At 37.5% G+C, this 27,109-nt stretch overlaps 3 protein-coding genes across 4 annotated transcripts; 2 read left to right on the top strand and 1 right to left on the bottom strand.

Moving 5' to 3' along the window:
• Positions 1 to 731: 731 nt before the first annotated feature.
• On the top strand, positions 732 to 6,458 carry LOC144642348 (neuronal acetylcholine receptor subunit alpha-10-like). Its single transcript, XM_078501313.1, has 7 exons — positions 732 to 747; positions 2,395 to 2,531; positions 2,824 to 2,868; positions 3,488 to 3,597; positions 3,971 to 4,093; positions 5,165 to 5,320; positions 5,651 to 6,458. Exons 1-7 carry the CDS (start codon positions 732 to 734, stop codon positions 6,237 to 6,239), a joined length of 1,176 nt encoding a protein of 391 aa, XP_078357439.1. The 3' UTR covers positions 6,240 to 6,458.
• Positions 6,459 to 10,243: 3,785 nt separating this feature from the next.
• Positions 10,244 to 23,164, top strand: LOC144644553 (uncharacterized). The gene is made up of 12 exons (XM_078504069.1): positions 10,244 to 10,330; positions 11,369 to 11,433; positions 11,916 to 11,966; positions 12,740 to 12,926; positions 13,339 to 13,451; positions 15,508 to 15,666; positions 16,694 to 17,040; positions 17,868 to 18,144; positions 19,096 to 19,228; positions 19,805 to 19,922; positions 22,221 to 22,305; positions 23,026 to 23,164. Exons 2-12 carry the CDS (start codon positions 11,376 to 11,378, stop codon positions 23,061 to 23,063), a joined length of 1,566 nt encoding a protein of 521 aa, XP_078360195.1. The 5' UTR covers positions 10,244 to 10,330; positions 11,369 to 11,375; the 3' UTR covers positions 23,064 to 23,164.
• Positions 23,165 to 24,899: 1,735 nt separating this feature from the next.
• Positions 24,900 to 26,923, bottom strand: LOC144642055 (C-type lectin domain family 4 member D-like). 2 transcript variants are annotated; one of them, XM_078501053.1, is made up of 3 exons: positions 26,859 to 26,923; positions 26,595 to 26,709; positions 24,900 to 25,519 (listed from the first exon to the last, which is right to left on the bottom strand). In XM_078501053.1, exons 2-3 carry the CDS (start codon positions 26,659 to 26,661, stop codon positions 25,047 to 25,049), a joined length of 540 nt encoding a protein of 179 aa, XP_078357179.1. In that variant the 5' UTR covers positions 26,662 to 26,709; positions 26,859 to 26,923; the 3' UTR covers positions 24,900 to 25,046. The 2 variants fall into 2 exon arrangements, with proteins under 2 accessions (XP_078357179.1, XP_078357180.1); XM_078501054.1 differs by having other exon boundaries at positions 26,841 to 26,864.
• Positions 26,924 to 27,109: the final 186 nt, after the last annotated feature.

Raw genomic sequence — 27,109 nt, 5'->3', positions numbered from 1 at the left:
CAAAGTCCCTGGTAGAACGAACGATATTCTTTAGCCCGGCAAAGGTGCTGACAGTAAAATAAACAGAATCCTGGTATAACGAAAACCTCCTTTATAACCAACACATGCATTTTTCTAGTCCTTTTGCTCTTCATTATATCGGAGTTCCACTGCACTTATTTGAATTCCAAAGTAGGATAGCCTTTGGCCATAGATAAGCTCCTTACAAAAAAACATTTAAATTTTCATTTTCACCAATAAGGCCAACCAGCGTCACACCATGGCACCGAGCACCACGCGCACAAGTGTCTCTTAATTTGACTTTATGTAAATTAACAGTCAGTTAAGCGATTTGCCAGTTGTAGGGCAACGTATAGCCTAAGAAGCCTTTCCAGTCGAATTTGACAATGTCTGAAGTTTTCGGTATGACGTTACCATAAGAGTGACAACCTGATACTTCCAGTGGCAAAGTCGACCAATAAGAAAACAGTTAACTCTCTCGATGCTGATTTTCTGAAATGGGCGCTTGTCGTCTCCAAAGAGATGACGACCTTGAAGAAAAAAGCCCTTTTAACTCTCTATAATCCAGAATAGAGTGGTTTTTGGAATAGGTTTTCACAATAGAGTGTTCAAAGAAATCATATCTGGAATTGCACTAGTTTTGCTTTACTAAGTGCTATGATTGGTTCCGTGGTTACTTAACTAATCGCAGCTTACTCCCGCCCGTTTTCTCTTTCTTGGCTCTGATTACCATGTATTTGCTTGGAGGTACGTTAGCATTGGTTTGTTGTGCTGCTTAAGTGTGTTGTGACCAAAGCAATGGAAATGAGTTTAATAGCTATGGTTTTAGTTTTACGACAACCAGTTGCATGCAGTGCTGATTAAACGTCTTCACACACAGCAAGTCGAAAACAGAAAGTGTACACTAAGCTTTGAAATTACCCAAAGCTAAGTGCGCTTCCACGTACTAAATGAAGAATGAATGTGGTGCCCTTGGTGCCTCCTTGCATTTCTTCTTCAATGATAAAATACATAGAAGGCAACAGGAGGTGTAACAATTTTATGATAAAGTAATGGAATTTTTTCCGTGCTCATTTGTTGTAAACTGGCTTAAGCATTTCTCGAATGGCAACTAAACAAGTAATTTAAAGTTTTTTTTAGAATACGATTTGAATGTAGAAACCTTGTCTTTTTTATTTTCTTTATCAGATTCACTTCACGAAGTTGATGTATAATGTTGAAGATGTTAAAAGAACTGTATATCATGCTTGTGACTTTGTTAACTTTGGACCTTTTAAGCCGAACCGACGGTAAGTGTTTTCCGCATACAAATTTCTAATAGGATTTCGTGTTTTTTCTAAAGGCTCTGTATTCAATAAGTTTGAAAAATAATCTGATAACACCTACCTTCACTTGAAGATTTTTCTAAGTGCCGACCGACAGCAGAATTCTATAGTATTTTCGGTCAACGTCTTACCCAAACCAGTTAGATGCAAAACCGACTCCTCAGTTCCCAAAAAAAATAAAATTTAAATCAAAAATCAGAAAACTTCTTTTTAATCGCCGTGTTGGAAATGCGCAAAGTACCTTCTTAGTTGTTGAAAATTGTCTTTCACAACACCTAAGAAGGAACATAGTATAAAATCCTCACTGCATACTCATTACCTCATCGCATAAGATTAAGTTATGGGAAGAGTTCGCGACTGCTGAGGCAATAGGCATGCAACGAGGATAAAACGTGAAAATTCTGTCAACCGTCACCAGGGGAGGTGGGTGGGTCGCGAAAGTTGGCCGTCGTGCCGGAGTACCGTTAAAATTACCACGTTTCAAGCGAAATGACAGGATTTATACCCTTATACCGCAAAGCATCAACACTGCAACAAGCATGCGCCAAAACGAGGGAATTCGAGCATATAACTAAAACTTCTGCTATGAGCTAATTAATTACGCAGTGAGAATATTACGGTATCTCTTAGAGCGAGATTTTAAAGTGAGTCGCAAATAAATAGAAACTACAGCAGTTGTAAAAAAAAATAATACGTGAAATTCTGCAGGGAGTGTTAATGTTCTAGTTGAAAAGATGCAAATGCCAGTCATGAAGAAGAAGAAGTTCTTACTAAGAAGTGCAAAAAACAAATCTTATTTCTATCGAATTGTAGTAATTTTCCAACTGATATTCGGCTATGACTTAAAAGCCATTGACCTTGCACTGAAACTGGGGGCACCTTTGAAAATCAATTGTGTGGTCACACACATTATTGCTGTAGATTATGTGCTGCACGATTGCCATTTAGAACGTGTTTAGCATAGTGAAGTCGAAGCTATACACTTCAGAATTTTTCAGGCGCGCAAGTAAGTACATTGGCTACTTACCATACAGGCACTGGTGATTACCACACTATTATCATTTAACAGCGGCAGTGCTGAATGAGGAGCAGAGACTGTTACGTGACTTGTTTCAAAACTACAGCAAGTCTTCACGTCCCGTCTTCAAGAGAAATGATCAGGTGGTAGTCACATTCAGAGCTAAACTCAAACAAATAATTGACTTGGTGAGTATAACACAATGAAAATTTTACATAATAGTGGAAACGGTACAGCAGAAACACAACGAAGTATCAACCATAACAGAAGTAGAGTGTTTAAATTCATACAAGCATAAGCATACGGAAACATTTGGAGGCGCAGTGCCTTCATGACTAGCCTCTCTTAGGATATCTTTTCTTTATTCGTAAATTTTGTTTTGTTGTAAAATAACGTTATGTTCTTGTTAGATGCGTTAAGGAGAATTTCATGACGCTGGCTTTTCCTTCATTTGTGTACATTTAATTTTATTCAATCCAGAAGGACAACGAGCAACTCCTACAAGTCATTCTCTACACATATCAGGTAAGTATTCAATAATCATTCCTGATGCACTGTGAGTGGAAAAAATGTAAAAAACCCTCTACCTGTCCTTCTAAACAAGTTTTTTTATTTCATTTGATCTTGTTTCTGTCATTTCTAAAAATTAACCTTACTAGTGGGCATTATGGAATTTAGCGGTTAAATTATGTAGCTATATAGGTTGGGTAAGTTTTTGTTTAGAAGGTATGTTGGCCTGAACATTAGTTTGCTGGGCCTTAACCACCGTACTTGTGTTATGTTGAGTCAACCTTATAAAGTGCCAAGGGCATGATTTTTCATGGCTAGCTCCCATCCGGGGTAAGCTTGCGGTATATGCCTAATCCCTTAACTTCCTCTAACCTGGAAGTGATTGATAAGCGGCTTGATAAGCAGCTACGTCGAGCGTAGAGTTGGATATATGAATTTAAGGATTGGTCAAGAAGTATACTAATTAAAACATATGATTTCACTGCCCAATAAGGCCCCTTTTGTGCCATTCAGTTTAAAAGAACTAAAGCTTTAGAAGCAACTTATCCAGAATTTTGGCTGATTCTGCGTGACCTTAGTTTGACGATCCATTGTGTATGTCTTTGTTGACCTTTGCACGTAAAATGTTCTTCAGGAATGGACAAACCCATTACTGACATGGAATGCATCTCACTACGGTGGAATCGATGAGATCAACGTTGATCCCTCTAAAGTTTGGGTCCCGGATATTGTGCTCTACAACAGGTATTCTAAAAGCTATACCTGAGTTAACCTCTTTGTGAAATTAAAACCTTACGCGATAAATTCTCCATCTCAAACAAGGAAAAGAGGTATGAAAAGAGTGTGGAAGAACTAGAAGGCTTAACCAGTCTCAATTTTTGGGACCAAAGCTCCTCCCGTAGAGCTTATGTCGTTGTTTTAAGCCATAATTTATTATTTATTAATAATAATATATAAGTAAATACCATCAAACTTTTTGACTTTATCATAATTTTTTCTGGCAACAATGACATGTCACTGTTTACGGAATATGAAGTTACCATGGGGCAAACGTAACAATCAATCATGTTTTGAACTTAACGTTTACAGATGTCTCTCTTTCTTTTTGTTAACTTAGCGCAGAGTTTACTTTCTCCGGGGGAACACACAAGTACAAAACGGACGTTGTTATCTTTTCCAATGGAAGCACAATTTGGCTTGCGCCCGCTATGTTCATCACGGTCTGCCACTTAGATGTCAGGTAAACTTTGAATGTGGTGTTTGTCTGTTGCTAACAGATCATAGTTTATTTTAAGGAGGCTCGATGTAGTTTTTTTAGCCGAAGTGTGGTTGTTTTGAAAATTAAAATTATCTAGGAAGCCAATGTTCGATTTTTGCCAAAATACACCATAATGATCAAATATGACCAAATTTTAATTTTTTGCCCGTTATTTTGTCACAAAGGTTACCATAGCAACCATTGACGTTTTCTTTTGTTCCTAAACAAGCTTGATTTTCTCGAAATCTAGATTGACTCTTGGCATTCATTTTTTGATATGTTCAAGTATAGTAGATTGACTACCTGTACACAAAATTTTAGGAAAATCTGTAAGAGCTTTTTAGAGTAAATCAAGAATGAAGTTTTTGGTATTTTCGTATAATTTCCTACAATCGGCAGTCGATATATTTTAACAAATTAAAGCAAAAAGTCTTTCGCTTTAAGTTAATGGTCTTTGATGGTGTAAGAATTTATATTTCAGTGAGAGTAACTGTGCTCAAATAATACGAAACAATTTTAAAGCGCCTATTTTACAGTAAAACGGTGTTTTTCTGAAAATTTCATTCTTGATTTACTTGAAAACGCTCTTACAGATTTTTCTAAAATTTCGTCAACAGTTAGTCAATCTACTAAACTTTAACATATCAAAAAATAAACACCAAGAGGCAGTCTAGATTTCGAGAAAATCAAGCTTGTTTGAGAACAAAAGAAAACGTCAATCGTTGCTATGGTAACCTTTGTGACTAAGTGACGGGTAAAAAATTAAAATTTGGTCATATTTGATCATTATGGTGTATTTTGGCAAAAATCGAACATTGGCCTCCTAGATAATTTTAATTTTTAAAACAACCACCCTTCGGCTAAAAAAACTACATCGAGCCTCCTTAAAGCTGTTATATGCTTCACGAGGTTTTGCTCATAGTGACTTCACGTTTAAGTAGAACGTTGATATCCTATAAATCGCCGTTCACTACATATGGTTCTCAGCTAGCTCACGCTCTTTTTGATTTCAGTTTGTCTTTTTAAGTATAATTTAAGTTATTTCCATTTAAGATATTTCCCTTTCGATGATCAAAAGTGCCCCATGAAGTTCGGAAGCTGGACCCATGACGAAACACGTTTAGACATGCGCATCCTTACCAATGCTTCCAGTGACGACATCTACACAGAGCATGGCGAATGGCAGTTGCTGGGACTAGAGCAGAAAAGGTAAAGTTAAAGCGGGTAAAATCCTTTTAGAAGCAGTTAAGGGCCGGGAAACTTGCACGTGAAAGTTTAAAGAAAAGAAGCTTGTTTAGTTTCTTCGAAGGACCCAGACTTCATATATTTTAAGATTTCCTTGTTTTGGATTTCCTTCGGTTTTTATAGAAATTCATTTTAATAATCATTTCATGGCAGGTCCACACCAGCCTTTAGGTTGCCACATCAGACCTGCCTTAACGAAAATGATATTTTTGTATCTATACTTCTTTTGAACGAGTCGTAAAATTGTTGTCTTTGTAAAGAAATATCTCACATCTGCAAATGTTTGTTTTTTAGGTCATCAAAATTGTACGACTGCTGCCCCAAACCGTATGTCGACATAACGTACATTATCCACGTCCGTCGGAAGCCGCTGTTCTATACCCTGTACCTGATTGTGCCTGCCATAATAATCACAGCCATGGTCCTTGTCGGCTTCTATCTGCCACCCGAGTCTGGAGAGAGAATGCAGTTAGGCATCACTGTGCTGCTGGCCATGATAGTGTTCCTGCAGCTTGTTTATCAGAATCTTCCCTCCACCTCCAATAGTGCTCCCCTTTTAGGAAAGTTCTACATCGTTACAATGTTTCTGATTTCCCTTTCATTAGGCGCGACTTGCATAGTGCTGAACTACTCATACGGCCGCCATTCTGACGGTGAAATGCCGATGTGGGTTCGATTGATTATTCTAGATTGTCTCGGAAGAGTTTTTGGATCGAACAAAAACTCTGGAAAGAGAAGGCGAATGATCACTAGTGATGATATTTTTAAGAGAAACGAATGGAAAACCGCCGCAAGTATTCTGGATAAATTCTTTATGGCTTTCTTTGCATTGATAATAACTTTCGTGTCACTGTACTTGTTTTATCAAGCTCCCCACTTTTAGGTTGTAATTGTTTATCATTACAGAGAGAAAAATAATTAGTATAAATAGTTTCAAAGGGCGCCAAATCTACCATAACCAAGAGACTCAGAACCCGTCCCAGTAAAAAAAGGAAAATAAATTAAATGTGTTTGACTTAAACTCGGTAAACCCAAGTAACATGGGCACTTTTCTTGTTTGTTTGGTGAAAAAAAAAGATCAATCTTTCTTAACATTACCTACTTAAACTAAACGGGCATGCATCCTGTTATATTTTCCACCTATACTTGTTGTTTTTTCAAGAGAATAAAGAACAATTCTTATCTCCATCTGGTCAAGTACTTACATTCAGTCTTCTTTCCCTGCGCCACTTACGTTACAAAATAAAACCATACGACAAGAGCTGAAACATATGTACCTGCTTCGAATGAATTAGTTTTACTTCTTTCATCTTAAAAAGTGCCAACAAACAAAGTGGCTTTCGTTCATAATTATTTTAATTGTGCATCGATGTCAGTGAAGGCGCTTTCTCTGGTTTTTAACAGTCTGGAGAAGCAACTCGACCTAGGCATTGACAAGCACTGCTTCTTGCAATTGAAAGATCATCTTATCGGCATACACGCTACCACAGGCTGTGATACCATCACCACCTTTTCTGGTAAAGGCTGGGAAGTAGACAGTATTTCTAACGTTGTTGAATTTGTGTAGCTTGGATCTAAGCCGGCTCCAGAAGATTTGACAGAAGTGACAGCAGTGAAGGAGGACTTTGTACGATTGTGGCGCTTCTGTACCCAACAATCTCTAGACTGAGCCTTAGTCAAACCTGGACGTAGCTATCTTTTCTGGTTTGGGGTATACTGATTCATGGTTTACATGACTAAACGTAGAAAAAGACGTTAGAAATAGTTTTAAGATCGTATTTTGTATCTAGCATTGTGATGTAGAACGCATTTATGGTAATTTGTATTTCAGATGATTAAAGAGCAGAAGGAAAACAAGCTGGAAAACAAAATGGCGGAAATTGTGACGTCATTTATGACGTAGTTTAAACTTTAAGAACCGTAAACAATGCTTAAATAATGTCCCGAATACGTATTACTTTCAAATGTTTGCCTAAGCAAAAAATCGTATGTATTTAAGAAGGAATAAAAAAAAATGTAAGGATTCTTTTAAAATCCAAGATGGCGGCCAAAAGAAGGATATGAGAGGAAATTTAAAATTCGATTTACACATTGAAAGCTACCGTTCTATCCTTGCTATCACACATTTTTATGATGCCTTATAGTCAAAGATTAATATTAGACAAGTTTCGTTTGTTCCCCTTAAGTGAGCCATACAACCCCTCTAGCTGATGGACTAAATTTATCAACAAAACCAATTTCCCTATGAAGAAAGTATGCCCAACAGTTAGTGAGCTCTTTAACAACCTGCAGATTACCGAAGTTTTTCAACCTGATTTTTCCATCGTACAGAACCTAAGTGGCAGATTTTCTGTTGGTGGGTACTTAGTTCTTTAACCAGACAGAAACGTGCGTTCGGACGACATTCCTCACAGTGTAGGTGAAAATTGTGTCATTGAATTTGCATTGTCTTGGTCTCACAAGGGTTAGAGAAAAATCAACATCCAAGAAAATACCCGCAATGACTTTACCAAAGGCCAAGAGACTTACGTATGCCAACAAATGGAGAACCCTAAAAAAGACCGTCTATTTGAAGACAAATGCAACGCATTATCTGGCACGTGTGGAGATGTTGTCCAAATATGGATCGAATATAGTGTGGCAGGGCATATTCCAGAAAACTGGCCAAAAAAACGCTATCCCTAGGGGCACTTATGCCACTGATGTGTTGTGGCCATTTATCTTTAGAAATTGTCTTCCTTTTTTGGATGTGGTCAATTTACTTCCTTAGATAAAGCTAAGAAGATATTGGAACGGGCCTTTACCTTAGATGAAGCAGTACATGACTACTATGAACAAAATTTATTTATTTATTTATTTATTTATTTATTCTCAAGAGCTTATCATCGCTAGATTCCGATGAATAAGTCTCTCTGCTATAGTAATTTACCGACTGAAATGAAATATGCTATAATTAAAGCTCAAAAGAACGTTTAGCTTTTCACTGCTTTCAAAGGTCCGCTCCGCAGACATTTTTTTCAACTTTGCAAAAGGTTGCATCTTAAGGTGCTTATCATTATTCAATAATACAAAATTGCGGTCACCGGGGTCATTTTTGAGTTATAAGTACTTAAAGCGAAAATAAAGGGTGTCTTCAACATGTTATACTGTTGCTATGGTAACCAATGGCGTCATGGAAATGACCACGACTTGTTCAGCAATGATTGGAAGTTTCATTATTGTAGCAGCAACTGATAAATATTTGTAGTACTGATCCATTAAAGTATAAGAATGGGTAAAGCGCTAAAAAACGTACGCTGTGAGCCTCCTTAACTTACAGTAAATTGTAATTCAATTGTAAGCTTTAATAATGTTCACAGATGTATCCACGTGGTTCTGCCGGAGTACCGGCTGCTGTTGCGTCTACTCAGGAGCCGCGTATCATGTTTTTTCACGTGTGAGACGCATCAAGTTGAAGCTTTTATTCAAGACTGATTGGCGGCGTTTTGCACACAAATCATTTCTTGGAAAAGCTAAAAAGCTATTTTTTACAATTATAATTCCAACGTTAACCTAAAAAACTTTCTCGGTATTCCTAAGAAAAACAAAAGTGAAAAGTTAGATGAATATTTTGACAAGCGAAGAACACGACGAGCGAAAAGACACAATAGCTCCAGAAGAACTGAACAAGCATCTTGCGGGTTATCTGCTTCAGTTGACTTGAACAACCGGTCGTGGAAGCAAGTACAAAGTTGCTGGACGTGCCGTTGACTGATGAAGACTATGAACTGCTTTACGCCGTTTACGTAAATAACTTGCTTAGACTGTTCACTATCTTCGACTGAATTGTTCATTAAATGGGGCGTTCAATGAATTCAATGACAATCTTAGTACGTATATAATAGACACAATACCACATGGAAAGTGCTTTGTGCGGTATTTTACGCACTCGTTGGTTTTTAATAGAAATCTCGACTCGTTCGCTCCGCTCACTCGTTTGATTTCTGATACTTCACCAACTCGTGCGTAAATACCGTACGCGCGCACTTTCCATGAAGTATTTTCCATTTACGACACTCCACTGAGAACTACTTCCACTACTTTACTGGTGACATATTTGTTAACAGGTTTTGCACAATATGCTTGCCTTGTTACACTGTATCAGAGGAAGACACAAATTGGGCGAACTCTTTGCTTATTCTACCTTGTCGGCAGTGGAAAATGGTCTATTTCCCTCGAAATTCTGCTGGAAGAATTAATTATTCAGGCTAACTTGTACATTATAAAAAGTATCAAAAATACCGTGAAATAACTCTTTACCGTGTAACTCCTTACACCTAGATAATATTCTTCTCCCTCCAATAGTAAGTTTCTTTGTGTTGGATTCACTGTTCCGTGATGAAAAGTACCGGCTTAGCTTGACCTGAGCAGGTTGATTCTCTCTTCTGTTGGCAGGTTAAAATATTTGGGCTTAGTTAAACGAAATTATGGGAGCAAGACTTACAAATCGTAAACTGCTTATTTCTCCAAAGAAAGTTACAGAGAATTGTCGCTGATTTCGTAGCGAAAAACATAAGCTATGATACATAAACTATTGTAACACACTTTGCGGTATATAAGTTACCAGTTTTTTTAAAATTCATTAATTTTTAAATGAAAGATATTCTAATCGTCACGGTGATGTACGGTAAAAATATAGATGTTTTATTTTATTTTTTTACAACTGGAAGATCTTTCTCGAGCATGAACATTCTGGTAAATTAGAGCTTAGATCGTAAGAAAACATTCAAAAGCAACGCGAGTAGCTAACAAATCTCTTACCCCGCTTTGTTTTGCAGGTAGCTTTTTACACAAGGTCATTAAATTTTTAACTCTGGCGACCTTTTGCAGTCACAACTCTCAGTTGAACGGACATAACTATATGAACTCAGCAAGCACTAAAGAACTGACTTTGCCAATTTAGGAGAATCAAATTAAGCTGTCTGTTTTCTCAGCGTAAGTAATATCATAATGCATTACCACCACACGTTGATTCTATCTTGTTAAAGGTTGATTTCTTAGTATATTTACACACTTTTCAAGTAGATAAAAATAATGTTTATCCTTCGTACATATCAATATTTCATCCACTAAAAGGAAAAGAGGAAAGACGAAAAACAGTTTTAGCGTTTTATTCTATACTATGCTAGTATTTTACAGATACCAATGAATTTGTGCGTACAATCCGCTGTAGGGCAAAACTAATACTGTACTTATTTGCCATTCTCACCGTGAAAGTAGTACTGTTTAAAAGTCTGTTATTGATCTAATGCTGTTTTGTAATGCGTTAATCTGTGCATTTGGAAAGATAGAATTCGACAGGACTTGTTATAATTATAAGGGCTGTATTTTTATTCCTAGCTTTTGTTGTAGAACAATGTGTAACGGCTTTAACGACGAACTTCTGCGACAAACGTCTTTCAATGACATCGTAAAATCGGTTTAAAAATGTAAAATAAACGACGTTTCAACGTTTGCAGAACGCTATTGTCAAGTCAATTAAGAGTTACTAAATGAAATAGAAATAAATACTATAACAGATAATAGATACAAATAAGGATCTGTAAAATACAAAATGTCCAACGTTAAAAAGGCTTCGCACAAATACTCGAGTATACTTACATACGTCGCCAGTGAACAAGCCATAATAAAGGGGAGAGGGATGATCCTTTAAATTTAACAAAAGTCTTCTAAATGCAAGGGAAAGATCGGAAAAACAATTCGGCAATGGCGTAGCCTCGCCCCAGACGCACAACGCAACCCTGACTGTACAATGCAATACCGCTCGGAAGACAGTTAGTTACAATGGTTTTCAGAGGAAGAATACATCCAAGGAAAAGAGGGTGGAAGGTGGGGCGCCCCCCTCGGCAACCCCCTAAATCCGTAAATCCGCCTATGAAAAGTGAGCCTCCTCATCTTGCTGCTCATGATCATCAGTAGATTCAAAGTTGCATCGTGATGTCACTTACCTCGTGTTATATCTTCTTTACACAGGTCAGAGATGAAGACCATTTCCGCCGTTTTCGTTTGGGCAATATTTCTAATGGGATTAAGCTTTGGTAAACTATTTTTTTACAATAGTTTTGACGCACCTTAAAGTTTAACAAGACCAAAAACAATGAAGGGAACTACTAAAATTTTAACGGGGTTGAGTCAACACCTAATACTTATTTGTTAGCAATCACTAAATTCATTTTAATCGAGATGTGATATTTTTATGGGGTACAAAAGCTATTTCATTACTTTATCATTTCGTTTTGCAAAAGGAAAATGGAAATTATAAAAAAAAACATATTTCTGCCCCATCTTTTAGCAACCCTGCCAGATTATCTCGGTTTTTGAAATCATAAGTTGCGCCAACTCCCCTTCACCCAGTTTATACAAGACTAACAAAATGTCTGTAAACTAAACACATTTGCAATAACCGAGAAAAAGAAGATGTTAATGTAAGAAAAATATCGGTCTAAATCTATCACATATTTCACAAAAAGAGCTGCCAGTAACATTTTAAAACAGTTATATATTGAACGTTTTTTAAAAGGTCGAGCATCATCTATCCAGAAGGGAATAAAAGAAACTGGTCTAACGGAAGGTAAGGTTACTATTATTAGCGGCTACTAATTTTAGCGATTTTAGCGAGATGGGCAAAAATCGCTTAATTTAGTGCTCGCTAAAATTTGTCTCGGTCAAATTTAATACTCGTTAAATTTAAATACCCCCTCCCACGCCAAAAGGGAAACAAAATTAAGCATAGCCGACTTGAATTTTTTTTTAAAAAAATAGATGACGGTAATTACAACTTTGTTTTTCCTGGCAATGCAAAATACTCGTTTAATTTCAAGTGAGTTTATTCTTTTACTGAACATTAATTTTCATCGTAGCTATATGTTAGAACCTGGTTAACCACGATATCACTAACATTTTAAATTTTTCGAAAAATCGCTTAATTAAATAGCCGCTAATTCTTGCTTTGAAAAAATCGCTAAAATTAGTAATCGCTAAAAATAGTAACATTTAGCTTAAATTCCAACAAATGAATGATCAATGAAGTAACAATTGCATTTACTGTTTTTTTTTTTGTCACCGTGGTAACTGAGGCATTTCGTACGTATTTCTTTTGTAAATGAGGCTTTAACAACATATTTACAGAACGAAAAAAAGAGTGGTGTTTTTGCAAACCTTTAATAAGTTCGTACCTCAGCCAGGTTATGCTCTTTATTTAGAACAGTGATCTGTTAAAAATATTAGAATCCGAATTTTTTTTTTTACATTCCAGGAATCGATTTTATAAAACGAACTTCCAGCAAAATATAAGGAAAAATATATATAGCTAGTTTTTTTTAACAAAAAATATGTATTTTTCAGGAAAGGAAGGTGATAAAAGTGTCAGGAGTCTACCAGTTATGACACCCAGGGCACTTCTGGTGAAGGAGTTGGTGAAAAAAGCGACAGGCTTTAATGAATCAATTGTTCGCCAGACACTTTTCACCAACTGGTATGGTTGCTGGTGTGGTATAGGTGGACAAGGAAAAGTTGTGGACAACTTTGATTTGTAAGTAAGGATCTTCAATAGAGTTTTCAGATCCCGTCATCCCAACTTAAATGTCCCTTCAATCCTTAATCCTGATGGCTTTTATTGGCTGATCCCGATCCCAACCATGTTTTTTTAGCACTATACGTCAATGAAAAAAGGCTTTTAAAATATGGCATAAAATATGCAAAGTAGAAGTATTGTAAAGGGACAGATTCACTCCTTCGATTCCTGTTAAACAAATTAATGTATGCATTAAAAATGAATTAAACGCCTTTTCACCTTTCCTTCCCTTCCAGGTATAGTGTGTGGGAGACAGGGGGTGGGGGGAGGTAGTACAGGGGGTAGTACCGAGGCATAGATTTGCTCGTTAGCAAAACAGTCGTAGTCTCGAACAGACTTTTGGTTTTTAAACATCTTCTTTTCATTTTAGCTGCTGCAAAGTCAATGATTTTTGTGAAGCTGCATTTTATCAGCGTGAGTGTAGTGGAGGAGGTTATGTGTTTGCTGATAAAGAATTCAAATATTACAATAACTACAAATGTGGTAAGTAAACTGTTTGGAAATGCAAGTAAAGGTTTTTTCTTTACTTAGTCCTTGCGCGAGGAAACATGTCAAGAAGGATTACACCCGAAAGCCGTTCTCGCGCCGCTTAACATCGATTTAATGCGAATATCCCGTTTGCGATTCAGGCATTCCAGAAACGATATTACCATTTCATGAATCTATCTTTACGGTGTTTTGTAAATTTTGGGGTGATTTAGTAGATTTGTGAAGATTTTCGTGATTTTAAAATTAGAAAAAGTTAAAAATTAATAGACGGACACCCAAACAGTCCCTGACAACACTGACTCGGTGTGGCGCTCTTGCGTGGGGGTCAACCCTCTGGTAGTTCCAAAAATAATTTTCTTTCAAATATCCCTCTTTAAAACCTCCTAAAACTTCACTCAAAGTCACGTGTTATCCCCCATATAATACAATGAATAATAAAATAACGAAATGTAACGGGGTTTAAAGTTGGTAAGTATCGCTAAAAAACACTGGGTCGAGCCACCTTAAACAGTAATAATGGAATGATCGTGTGAAGAAATGACTTACTGACTTAATACTCTTCGTTCCTAAGTGGAACATAGGTCCTCAACTAGTGTGCGCCACCTTACCCTATTTTGTGCAGTACCCTTTGCCTCATTCCACATAAGATGTTTTTCCTCCAACTCTGCCATTCTCGTGCGTCTCCAGGTGTGCTGGGGTCTACTTCTCTTTCGCTTGCCCTGTAGGTTCCACTCTAGTGCCCTATTGAGTCTTTTGACTACATGTCCATCTGGTCTCCTCAGCGTGTGGCCGATTCAACCCCGAGATCTTTGCCTTATCTCCTTCTCTATCGGTCGTTGCCCTGTTTGTCTCCAAAGCTCCTCTGCTCCTCAGGACTTTCATGTGTGAAAGTTACTGCTTAGCTTAGTGGTTATTATGGTACCGCTCTCTGTTTTTCTTTAAGTGATTGTTATTTAAGACAAAATCCACCAGGAAATCGAGTAATGTTTGACAAAAATCTTTTACCAGAATAATTTAAGACATATAACACACTTTTTTTTACATTTGTTAAGACGTTATAGAAGTAATTAGTTATCTGTAATGACACCAAGGACCATTTCTTACGGGAACCGGACAAAATAGACAGTTCCAATTTCACAACATGCAGCCTGTAGGTTCGCAGTCGAAAAAATTGAATATGATTTTTCAATTCTGGGAAATTTGAAATACATTTTTTCGGGCTGTCATAAGAAATTGTCTTTGTTGTTAGAGATAACTAATTACCTCTATTACTTCTTAAAAAATGTAAAAAGAATGTGATGTGCCTTAATTCTGATACAAGATTTTTGTCCTCTTAAGGGCCTCGATACGATAGAGCTCAATCCTTAATCCTCAATCCAAAATCTTGGGGAAGAGAGGATTCTGCAAGGCAGTTCCCTTGAGGGTTTGGCTGTTCCGCTTCATACTCTATCCCCCCGCAAAGCAATTGTTACGGGGTGGGGTTGCAAGCCTCACGTCCTACCCTCCTCCTTTCTCATCCGGGCTTGGGACCGGCTATGGTGGAGTTAAGCTATTAGTAGTTAGAGTTACATTAGAGTCATTTAAGTAGTCTTCAACAAAGCTATTGATAATTAAAAAGCTAGTGTGTTAAACATTGACACCAAACGGTATGAACGTTATCCAGTCCTTGACTTGTTAGTTTTCCTAAAGAGCTACCGTGATAAGTTTTAAACTTGATCAACTTATTTCCAGCTCAACTCAAATTGTACGTTACGCATGTTCTGAACTGAACAGACGGATCTGCGACAAATAAGACTGCACTGGGACCAGCACCAGCAGACAGAATATATCGTGTTACTATTGCTATTTTTCTGATTTTTGAGAGCTCACCGTAAACAAGCTAACCAGAGCGCTATTTAGGCTAAGTGAAGTGCTATTCAGGCAAACCAGAGCGTTACTTAGGCTAACCAAGGTGCCAGTCTGTAGTCTGCATTTGTCACACACCGTGAACTTAAAACCTTTTCAGCCGGTATTACTATGCAAGATGGTTTTCTTTTATTCTTAATTGTAGTTCCAGCTAGTGGATATACCGATACAAACAATGAACAAGAGAAGACGTGTAGGCATGCTGTATGTCGCTGTGACATAGAGCTGGTTCGGTGTATGCAGCACTACAAAGATATTTACAACACAGATAACCTTGGATTTACTTCATCGTGTGCGTTTCCAAGTAAGTGTTTATTTCATTTTGATTTGATGTAATCACTTAAGCCCCCCGAGGTAGGCCCTTTTACACATATCGCAGGATTTTCGAAGCTGCGTGAAACCTTGATGCAATTTCGTCGCGAAGGAAATTGCATCAAGTTGCGCGTCAAAAATCGCCAATGTAAACGAACCTTAAGGAGGCTTACAATGGTTTCCAGCTTTTCCAGGTCATATACTTTGAGGTGACAGTTCTACAAATCTTTATATTGATTTGATTTGATTGATTGATTTAATTTCAATACAAAGATTTGTAGAACTGTCACCTCAAAGTATATGATCTTAAAAAACATTAAAAAAAAAATCTTTGTCGTCTTTATCAGTTACTGCTAAAATAATAGAGGGGCATAATAGTATCAAACAACTGCTCAATCATTGGTAAAAAGTTGTGGTCATTTTCTTGACATAAACAGCAACAATATCATATGTTCAAAACACTGTTAATCATGGCTTTAAGCGCTTATAACTCAAATTTTAAACGAGTTGTCGAGATTCAAATTTTGGCAAAATAAAAACAACAACCTGGGAGCAGTTTTAGAGCCAACCTTAAAGGAGATAGTCCGTGAAAAGACTTAATTTAAGATTGCTCTTGCCCATTGCAGGTGTCAAAAAATGTATGGAAAAATGAAATGAATATATGAAAATGTTATCACACGGTTGATCCAAGTTGCGCATTCGCAAAAAAGGAGAGCCAACTGTTTGAGGGCACCTAAACAACCACCAAAACATTAGATCGGCAATTTACTAAGAAAAAAATATTCGCATTTTTCTGTACGCTTTTCACAATTTTTACAGTTATATGATGGCCTACGCAGAATATATTTTCTTTTTCTTTCCCTGATGATGCAGTGGATTGGATGTTTTTGGATTTAACATTTTTACAGTTTAAAATTATCACTAGGCCTTATTCCATTATGATATGATGCGACTCCAGGACAAAATTCAAAGATTACAAAGTAGAGAGAACGCCTTTAATTGCTAATCCGAATGTTTAGTTCCAGAAACCGGTTTGTGCAGGCCCAAAGCAGATGTGATTATTCTGATACAAAACAGTCAGGGTATTTCCACAACAACAGTTGCAAACATAAAAACCGTGGTGCGGCGATTGCTTACTCTTCTGGACGGAGAAACACTGGACTACAACTACGCACTGGCAACGTACGCTACGTCTCGGAAAATGAGTTGTTTCGGTAACAGAGCCGACACAATCAGTTACATGGACAGAGAATACAGCCATGGAAATCGAGGCAACAAAAACCTCTTACGACGCGCCTTAAATAGAATGATCTTGAGACAGTTTAAGAACCGCCGTGACGACCGAAAGGGTGCAGATACAGCAAAGGTTAGTGGATCATGTTTATTATAGCTAGTGTCGACCAATATATCTACTGCCAAATATATGTCGGTCGACAGTCGGCCGGTAGTCGACCGAAAGTAGGTCGATGCTCGGCCGATAAACGACCGACATATCGGATGCTATTTCGGTCGACAGTCGGCCGTTATGTCAACCCGCTGACTATCGACTGATATATCGGTCGATATATCGGTCGCTATGTCGGTGCGACACTACACTGTAGTAAACATGCATACAACGGCTTGTTTTACCAGTTTGGACCAAAATGCGTGAGACAATTGACGGTACCGTAAAAGGTCTCTTACAGTGTGGGAGACCTAACTGAGAGTGTTAGTACTTGCAATTAGTACATTAAATAGTTTTATGATAGTTGCACACCTTTTGTAAAAATCAGCAAACTTGTATTTATCTTGTCGAAGGGGCGAACTTGTAAAAAAACTACCTGCATACCCATCCTTTGGGGGAGGGGGTGATTATTATTTTAAAGCCATTTCGGGAGGCTGCGAGAGGGTTGAGGGTGGGCAGGAAGAAAAGGGGTGGCTTATTTTTAATCATAAATCAGAAAATGCTGTTTTTTTTAAAAAGGTGATTTCGAACTTTTTTTAACTTAAAGTATTTCAAAATCATATTAGTACACAGACTTCTTAATGCATGGTTGAAAAACAGAAAAAAAAATCCTGCGAGCTTAGTTCACTAAGGTAGAAAAACACTAATGGGGTAAATAAATTTTTTCACTTTTTGTAACTCTTCTGTTGTTGATAAGGTTGCTAATTATATTTCGTTTTTCTTCTTTAAACCGCTAAAAAAATCTCAAGGTTCTGGTGTTGTTGTCAGACGGAAACGCAGAGCACGAAAATGGAACCATCATGGACACCTTCAGGCTAGAGAAAACAGCAAAGCTTTTGAAAGTTGATAACGATGTCAAAATTGTCGGTGCACTTATTCCCAACACTCAAAATACAGAGCGGGAATCAGAGCTGAAAGGCATTGTCTCTCAACCAGAAGATGCCATAGACGTCAGTTTTACTGCTGCTAATCTTAACAGTATCGCTGACCGTCTGGCGGCCCGAGTGATACGAGCTGTATGCTCAAGTAAGAATTTTATTTCAATTGTAATTTACATTTTTATTAGACTGTTCTTATATTAACCCAATATTTTTTCGTATTTTTTTTTTTCTGCAAACGGCGAGCGCTGGAAACGAAACACTAGAGGACTGGACTTCAGTGCAAGCTCCCTTGTGCTTCGCGATCACGCTCGCTTCGCTCGCTGTTTTCTTTTTCTTTTTTTCTTTTTTTCTTTTTTTTTTTCGTTGAAAAATTAAAGAGGCTGTGAACAGTCTAGATTTTTATTACACGACTAAGGCGGTCCGAGAGCCAATAACTAAATCAGCCAATCAGATTACTTTATTTCCGGTCACGCGAGGGCCGATATTTTCCAAGTATAGGACTGGGTTTTGTTCCGGATGATCCCACGCTAATTCCCGCGCGATTTAGCGCAAGATTTTTGCTAGTTTTTTTTGCAAGAGTTTTTCGAAGTTTTTATTGCTTTGAGAATGAAATGAACTTAAACACAGAAATAATTATAACTCTTTTATCGCGCGTAAAAGTTTTACCGCACATTGTTTTCCACAACATCTACCGGGTAGCAATTCTCACTACCCAAAGTTTCCAGTAGTGTAAAAAATCTCTTATTAACCAAGCTTGCTCGGGACCGTACTGGGCGATTATTGGCCCTCAGTCTTTTTTGTATGGACCTCGCTGCGCTCGTTCCGTACTGTCAAGACCTCGGGCCAATATTCGCCCAGTACGGCCCTCGCGCGTGGTTACTAAGATATATTTATTGCTATATATCTACAATAAGAGCAGTTTTTTTTTTAAGTAAGTTAGTTTTTTTGATTTTGCATTACTGCGCTTTGTGATAAGTTTAAAAAAGCGTGTCGTCTGAAAAAAGCCTCTGTTACAGCAGGGCAAATAGAACAATTTTTGTAAATTGTAACTTATTCTTCTTTGATTGACCCCTTACATTCTTTTTTATTTCAATAGCTAAGTACGAAGTGGAAGTTTTCACCCCAGACGCTCATGTAAACAGCGAGTACAGACTGTTTATTACGATTCAAGGACTGGGGCAATTGAAAACGTCAGAGCACCTCTTAATAGGGAGACAGGAAAGCCAAGGGTATGATTTGTACTTGTTGTATCTAGCCGAGTCAACAATGTGGCTTATATCTATAAAAGAATTAAACTGTGACCAAAGAACAGGTTAGGTCTTTGATCTAGTTATCCGGCACAAACTCCTTGACGGAGCACCCCCTTTAATGTTTGGGAGCGGGACTGGATTGAAGGCCAACTTACTTCAGCCTCCAGGCAAGGGTCCCAGCTTTTGTCACATCAGCACAGATATATGTTGCTGTAATCCTCTCATCTCTTATGCGTTTTTATCACTTATGTCCAGAACTGAACACAGGTATTCTTCATAAGGTGATTAATATTTGACCGGGTTGTTTGCTATTTCCACGCATCTTCATATGAAACGGAATTGTGTATGTTTTGTTGAACTTGTTTCGACGTGCATACTTTGTGATGCTTATTATAAAGGGTGTGCATTCGTTATCTGCCATCTATCGTCACTTCCCTCTTAGAAGAGGTTTAATAATTCCAAATATATAATTGCTGAGAAAATATATTTTAAGCTTCACATTTTAACATAAACCACAAGGCATTTGAGTTCTATCTTCATCGATATTCTTTTTAGCAATGTACAAGTAATTAAAGCCGAAATCGCCGGTGTTCACGTGGGAGATATAACAGAGATTACGATGCGACCGAGTAGGAGAGCCAACCCGGGAATTGGTGGGTGGACGCTTCAAAAGGTACAGTGATAATGTTTCCAGTAATAAATAAGGATCGATTAACTGATTTTTTTATATTTGCTGCTAAGGAAAATATATTATTATTTCAGAATAATGTAATTAACAGATGACTATTATTTTTGTTCTCAAGCATCTCAGCCGTCCGGAATCAGGCCTCAATCCTTGAACCTGATTGGCTAATTGCACGCGCTCCAGCGATCCTGATTTTCCCATCCGGACCCCGCGTACGGACCGCTCACGTCGCGAAATCATTTTGCAGCTTCGGTCTAACGAACACATGAAAATTTTGCTCTCCAAAATCGAAATAGCTGTTCCCCAACCATTGTAAATTTGAAAGGACAAAATAGCAGTGGAATTAAAGGCCTCAAAGTTCTTCAAAAAGCGAGTATTTATTTATTTCTCAACAAAATTGAGTTGTAGTTTACCGTTCGTAGTTTGTGCATGCACTTCGCAATGATTTTCACGCCATTGCGGTAAACTTCACCGGTTTTTAGACTTCCTCTAAGAGTTAAACTGCTTTGTTTATCCGTCACTTTTCGCTAAAAACAGAGCACTATTTGCCATCATTCAAGGAAATGAGACTCTGATTAAAAACGGACAAATTAATTATCACAATGTTGTGCCGTACGTAGACACTGCGCATTTCATTCAGTTTGGCACTGTTTATCAGAATAAAATTCTGCTTGGAATCATTGCAGAGATCATTAATTTGTTCAATACAAGTGTGAATATCTTGTAAATTAGCTTTTCAGTCAAAGACTATTTTTGAGTCAAAAGAAATAGGATTAACACCCTACGAGCAAAGTTTCTTTCAAGACTTTTCAAAACATTTATCGGCAATTGTTCGGGAAGCCGAAATCGATTTAAATGTGTTAAGTTTTGCGGCTTATGTGTGCTATATTTATGATTTTTTTGCTTTTCTTGCATTTCTTGATTCTCTGCAGTGTTAATTAAATATGCTGAACCGTACTTGAGTGTGGTTCATTTTAAACGAAGCTATTTTATTCCGAAATAAATAGCAAACAGAATTCTTCACTCTTGTTCGTCGATCGAATCGGACTCAACATTGAAATCAAATCCGCGCGTATACAAACAAAGATTTTGCGACGCATTTTTCTCGGTCTCTTTTCCAAACAAATTAAAGTAGGAAAAAAATAAAAACGTTATTTGCCGGCCTAGGTCGGTCCGTATTGGGAAAAACTGTACCCTCGGTCTTGAGCACGTACTCAAGACCTCGGGTACAGTTTTTCCCCGAATACGGACCTCCCGGCCGGCAAATAACATATGTATCTTATCTTATCTTGATTTGAGCCAATATAAATAACCGACGATGCCGGTAAAGCGAAATTGGTTAAGGATAATGGCTTGCGCAGAGGTTAACGTCACTGACCGGAGGTAAAAATTCGTTACCTTAGCAGCGCGTTTAATGGTCCCTAAGGGATTAGAAGTTTGGCATCTTAAGTAGCAGTAGCACAAGGTTAAGATTACTCGCCTTCCTCATTCAAAATTAATAGTTATATCTTCAAAACTGATTTTTTTGGGAATTTTGCAAATTGACTGCCAAGGGTTTTGGACCGAAAATAGTTTCTTAAGAGATTGTTCTCTTAAGAAAATAGTTTCTTAAAGTGTATATGACATGAAAAATATTTTCTGCTTATTTGAAAGGCCTTTCAAAATACAGAAGAATGGCGTTTTTCTTTTCGAAATATCTTTTTTCGTTTCAGAGATATTGACGTTTTTGTATTATGCAAATTAGATCAGTGATGACGTCACAAGATTTGACTCTAAAAATGGTAAAATACTGAATAAACAATATCTCTAAAACTATTGAAGCAGTGTTCTTGAAACTTGGCACCACAAATGTCAAACGTCCCAGGCAGCTTTTTTTTATTTTTCGGGGAATCTCGTTCATATTGAAGTGTTAGTATGAGCAAGGATATATAAAATAGTTGCTGAGCGTAAACATATTCCCAGTTCCTCAGGTAAACGAATATTTTTACTTTTTTAATGTTGCGCATCCGAACCAAAGTGCCAATTGGCAAATGTAGCCGAAAAGCCTGCATATCGCTATTTTAAAAAACGTAGAACCTTTTTTTAAAGCTTAAAAAAAAAACAAGATAAACTATCCGGATACCGGAAATGTATCGAGATTTGAACTGTAAAAATTAAATCCTTATCTTTGAAGGACCTTTCTTGTTTTTGTATATTCAGTTCTGATGTTTGACAGCAGTCGAGACTATGCCACACCCTCTTTACATCAGATTATTTAGTATGTAACCCATTATTTTTGTGTTTCAGGTACAAGTTACGCAGGGAGGGAAAACATTTTCTGCAGATTTCAATAATCAGCAGGTTCCCACCTGGCCCTTCGACCCGTACTCTGGTGAGTGGCAATGAAAAGAGACATAGCGTTAAACTCAAAAGAGTTTAAATTACAGAAATCTGTATGTTAATACTGGGAATCTCTACTCTTGGTGGTGAGTTGTTTAAAATAATGCCTCAATTCCAAATTTGCCGGAAAAGGGAGATAAAAATTGTGTTATGATAACACCATATTTTCTCGATTAAACGCCGGACCCCGATTAAACGCCGGCCTCGTATAAACGCCGGGTCAAAATTGCTAGGTTTTAAATAAACGCCGGGGGCGTTTGATCGAGGTCCCGGCGTTTATTTGAGGTCAAGCTAACAAGTAAATATATTTTGTTTGCCACAAATCTTGATTGCAACATAAACTATTCAATCCGTAATAATGTACCTTTGGTAAAAAATCACCTTTGGATACCCAGGGACAGTTTTTCGAGGCAAAACGAAAAGAAAAATCGTCCCGCCTTGACAAACTGCCCCTTGGTCTCAAAGATCTGTAAAAATAAATCAATTTGAAAAAGTGGCAGAAAGTTGCAGTCCGTTAATAAACGCCGGGCCCCGATTAAACGCCGGCTTCAAATAAACGCCGGGTCCTCCAAGCCAAGTTTGAAATAAACGCCGGGGGCGTTTAATTGAGAAAATACGGTAAATATAAAAGATTATCGCTTTTGAATATTTCCTGCTCGCCGCCATTTTAGAATTTATGACGTCAACTGACGAAAATTATTTTGTCTTGCAGCTAACGCAACACCGGTTGATCCAGAGTCTGAGGAATAGGAATCAGTGGAATCAGGGAGAGGATCTGCAAAAAATCCTGAATTATTATTAAAGAATCGAGTTAAAAATCATAGAGAGAAAATAAAAATTCTTCATGGCTGGCACTGGTTGCTGTGTGATCTGTATTATATTGTACATTGTTTATTTTCAACTAAGAAGTTGCTTTATTGCAAAAAAAGAACCGTAGTAAGCTCTTCAACTTATTTAGCCCATTAGCTTCCACCCTGTCAGATAACGAGCAGTCTTTTGTTCTCAGTCGAATCGCGAAGCAGTGAGAATAAAAATGCAGTGAAAAAGGGCCGTGGAAAATCGGCAAGTTTTTTCCTGCTCCCTTTTCGTTTACCTCACTACACGAGTCGGGCTGGTTCTGTTTGCCGATATCTCTCTTTTGAATTCTTATCAATGTTGATATATAAACTCCCAGAGGTTGCTACATTATCCCTTTTGTGTCTTACCATCAACTCTGGAACTACACGAAAACGAAGACTTTTGTATTGATGATAAGTTTCTTGGCACATGATTTAATCTCTTATCAACTGACCCTTATTTTGTCTTTTTTTACTTCTCGGCTTTACTGCAGATAAGGATGTGTTGTGGTTAAATTTTATCCTTGGTTCAAATTTTATTTTCCTTTGTTTTTGGATACGGTAATGTATGATAATGAGTTTAAAACAAAGGAAAATAAAATTTAACCAAGCATATAACATTGAACCACAACAGATACACCTTTCTCCATCGCAGAATCTTTCTCGCTTTGAGCTTTTCTTGGTGTCTTTTTGTACTCTTTTAACTGAATTTTCTGATTGTAAACCGTTGTGTTAAGGTTGCTTACTAAAACTTTCCCTGTTTTAAGTTTTGTCTCTAAAGCCTTTGATCTTGACTAAAATAAGCTTTGGTTGTTTTAGTGACATATTTCTTATCGTTCATTTCCAAGTCTGTTTGTTTTTAACAATGGCCTCATTTCAGACTCCCTTTTCTCGCGTGATTTGCATTTCGCCGTCTGAGTTGCGTTAAAGCATTTAAAGACGTCTTCCATGTTCTGAAAGTCACGCAGCAACAAAACAATATTCAGGAGCGTAAAGAGACCTATTTAACTGGATGGTAGGTGGTAAACTTTTTGAAAACGATGATCCTACAATATCTGAACGTGCGCTGAATTCGACTGTTTCACTGCCATCTTGCATCTTGTGAATGCTCATAGCATATTTCATGTTAAATTTTATATTTTCTTTCAAGTGAAGCAATCAACTTTTTAAGAATGCGACATGATTTAGTAGGGCTCCTTCACCACTGGTCTCGAAAAGCCTTTAAAGACTCAACAGAGGTCCACGAGCAGAACCTCAGAGGTTTCAAGTGCATGAGGACAGACTTAAAACTGTTAAGTGATACTTTACAATTGGTTCATGCTTTAGCATGACTATCGAGTTATGGTGCACGCAGGAGGTTTGGAGGTGTTTCTTTAGGCAGAAGCTGAGAGCAACTCCAGCTTCTTGAGTTTTCCTCGATCTTCCCAAGTACACCATAACTCGATAGTGCACAGCTAAACGTATGAACCAACTGTTTTATTACATTGCCGTTGGAAATGTACATCAAACCCCGTGTGGCTCCGAAAGCTTTGTTAAAAAACGTTTTTGCCAAGCATTGGTTTCAAAAGAAGCGTGGAAGGATTTCCTTTCGATTGATTCAACACCAACATTAATTACAAAAAATATCCGCTTTTGAAGAGAAACGGATAGTTAAGGGCCTATGCATAATATCGTTAGCAGATGTTCATTGATATGAAAAATTAATAAAAAATTGTCAGTTATTTCTTTAAAAAAAAGCTGTGACAACTGATCACTTTTAAATAAGTTGGTTTTATTTTGGTTACACTGCTACTTGTCACTTTCAAGTGAGTTGTTTTGTTTTCGATGCACTGCTACTTTTGAGACATTTCGATCATTTCTTATTACTCATGTTAACTCACAATAACGTTTGCTGTTATTAGTCATTTTCGCAAATGTATCCACGTGGATCCACAGGCTCGCCGTTGTACTTTCTTCTTTCCGCCATATATCTCACATTGCACTCGACATTGTTGAAGTGCCCCCGCTGACCTCGATACAAAGCATTGATTTCTCCACAAGGTTCAGAGCCAGAGCTGGTGTTGGGTTCATCGAGCTGCCAGCGAGGGTCATCCTCAGTTATAGAGACACCAGGAGTACCTTCCCCAACCCACCTCCACGTTCCACTTTCGTTACGGAGTCCAATGTACCAGTGCACATAATCACTGTCACCCTTGTCGACTTTTTCTCTTATGAATTTCCTCACATTGTTCCACTCTTCTGTCGTTTCGAAGGTGACCAGGTGAGCTCCCATTGCACGACAAGCCTTGCGGGCGTCTTCCCATGTGCTGTCAACGTCATGAAAAGTGTAGCAGTCGTTCACAACACTGTTGCTAGATGAACTTTCCATAGCTGAAAGATGCATTACATATCTTAAGGTTACCATTGTTAGCGCCTACTAATTAAAGCGATTTTAGCGAGTTACGCGAAAATCGCTTAATTTAGTACTTGCTCAAATTTGTCTCAGACAAATTTAATACTCGTTAAATTTAATTACCCCCTCTTAACCCAAAAGGAAAACAAAATTAAACATAGTCGACTTGAAAAGTTCTTTTCCGAGGGGCTTTCTCCAGGTTCACCGGTTATCGTCCTTACAAGAAGACCAACACTTCTAAATCCCAATTCGACCGGGAATACAAGGGCCACAGATTTGTCAGTCGCAAGACTGTTATTGTCACCCTCGTTAACGAATTCGATTTATTTTTTGTAACATTTAGGAGAGGTAGAAAACAACGACGAAGTTGCCTCTTAACCGGTTTCTAAACAAAATCGTACTTGATCACTGTGCAACCCTTGCACTCAGCGGCAAGGTCGACCGAGACTGACTTCTTACGTTTTCCATGACTGTTTTAGTTTTATACTTACTAAAAAAAATGATAATGTAATAACAGTTTTTGAAATATTTTAACATAATGAAGATCAAATTCTTATTATATTCATGGACGAGGGAAGATAATCGCTGTGTTTAGAGATGTGCAAAAAATGTATGCGCATAACTTTGGTAACAGTCGGCTGAAAGGTCCTATTTTTACCTCACGTTTCGCTTTGTATATATTTGTAAAAAGCCTACATATTTTATATATATTCTTGTTTATAGCGTGAAAATGAATATATATAACTTTACCCTTTCATTCATATGAAACTTAGACTAACCGGGTCTAACCCACACGAATTAGAGAACTTCTTAGACAAAAGACAGTAACTATACATTGTGGCAGTTCAACTGACACTGGAACGTAAACTTTAAGATAGCCATAAAATTGCTTTAAACTAACGCACTGCCTTCGTTATCCAACTCTGTTGTATATAACAGTTTAATTTATGCGAATAACTGGCTCCCTCATTACATCCCCGTAAAAGTCAAATCATTCAAAAAAAGTTTTCATAATAAGTCCCACAACAACTTCAATAAAGAGAAACTCCCAACCTTTTGATAGATGCGAAATAAGACAGAGCATCATAAGAAACCCGGATCTGAAAACCAGTGACGACATGTTCAATCTGAAAAGCACCAAGTTTCTAGCGACCTTATCCTCGAGTTCCTGCAAGAGTTTTAAAGGCTACTTAGCTAAATCCATGGAGACATTTTGTACACAACAAAGAAAATGCCATAGTTAAATATTTGCTTAAACGAACAGTTGTAAATTATTCGACAAAAAAGCGACAGATTAACTGTAAGGTGTTAACTTACTTCAAGAGAATACGCGCTTGCTTTATCTTTAGAATGTAGAAGTTTAGTTACCAGGCGTGTACCAAAGAAATACTCTAACATTAGACAATGAGAGCATGGCTCTTTCTTGGGGTCATACACGTAAATATTTTACGGGTAACATATTTGTTTACGGGTTTTGCTAAGTATGCTTGACAAGGTTTTAAGTGATCTCAAGGGGCAAGACTTTGCTTGCTTGGATGAATTCTGCTCGTAAATTATAGCCTATTCTA

The sequence above is a fragment of the Oculina patagonica genome, chromosome 2 (assembly GCF_052425735.1).
Source record: "Oculina patagonica isolate OP01 chromosome 2, crgOcupat, whole genome shotgun sequence".
NCBI classification, from domain to species: domain Eukaryota; kingdom Metazoa; phylum Cnidaria; class Anthozoa; order Scleractinia; family Oculinidae; genus Oculina; species Oculina patagonica.
The sequence above is the reverse complement of the archived record's forward strand: the minus strand, read 5'-3'. Positions and strand labels throughout refer to the sequence as shown.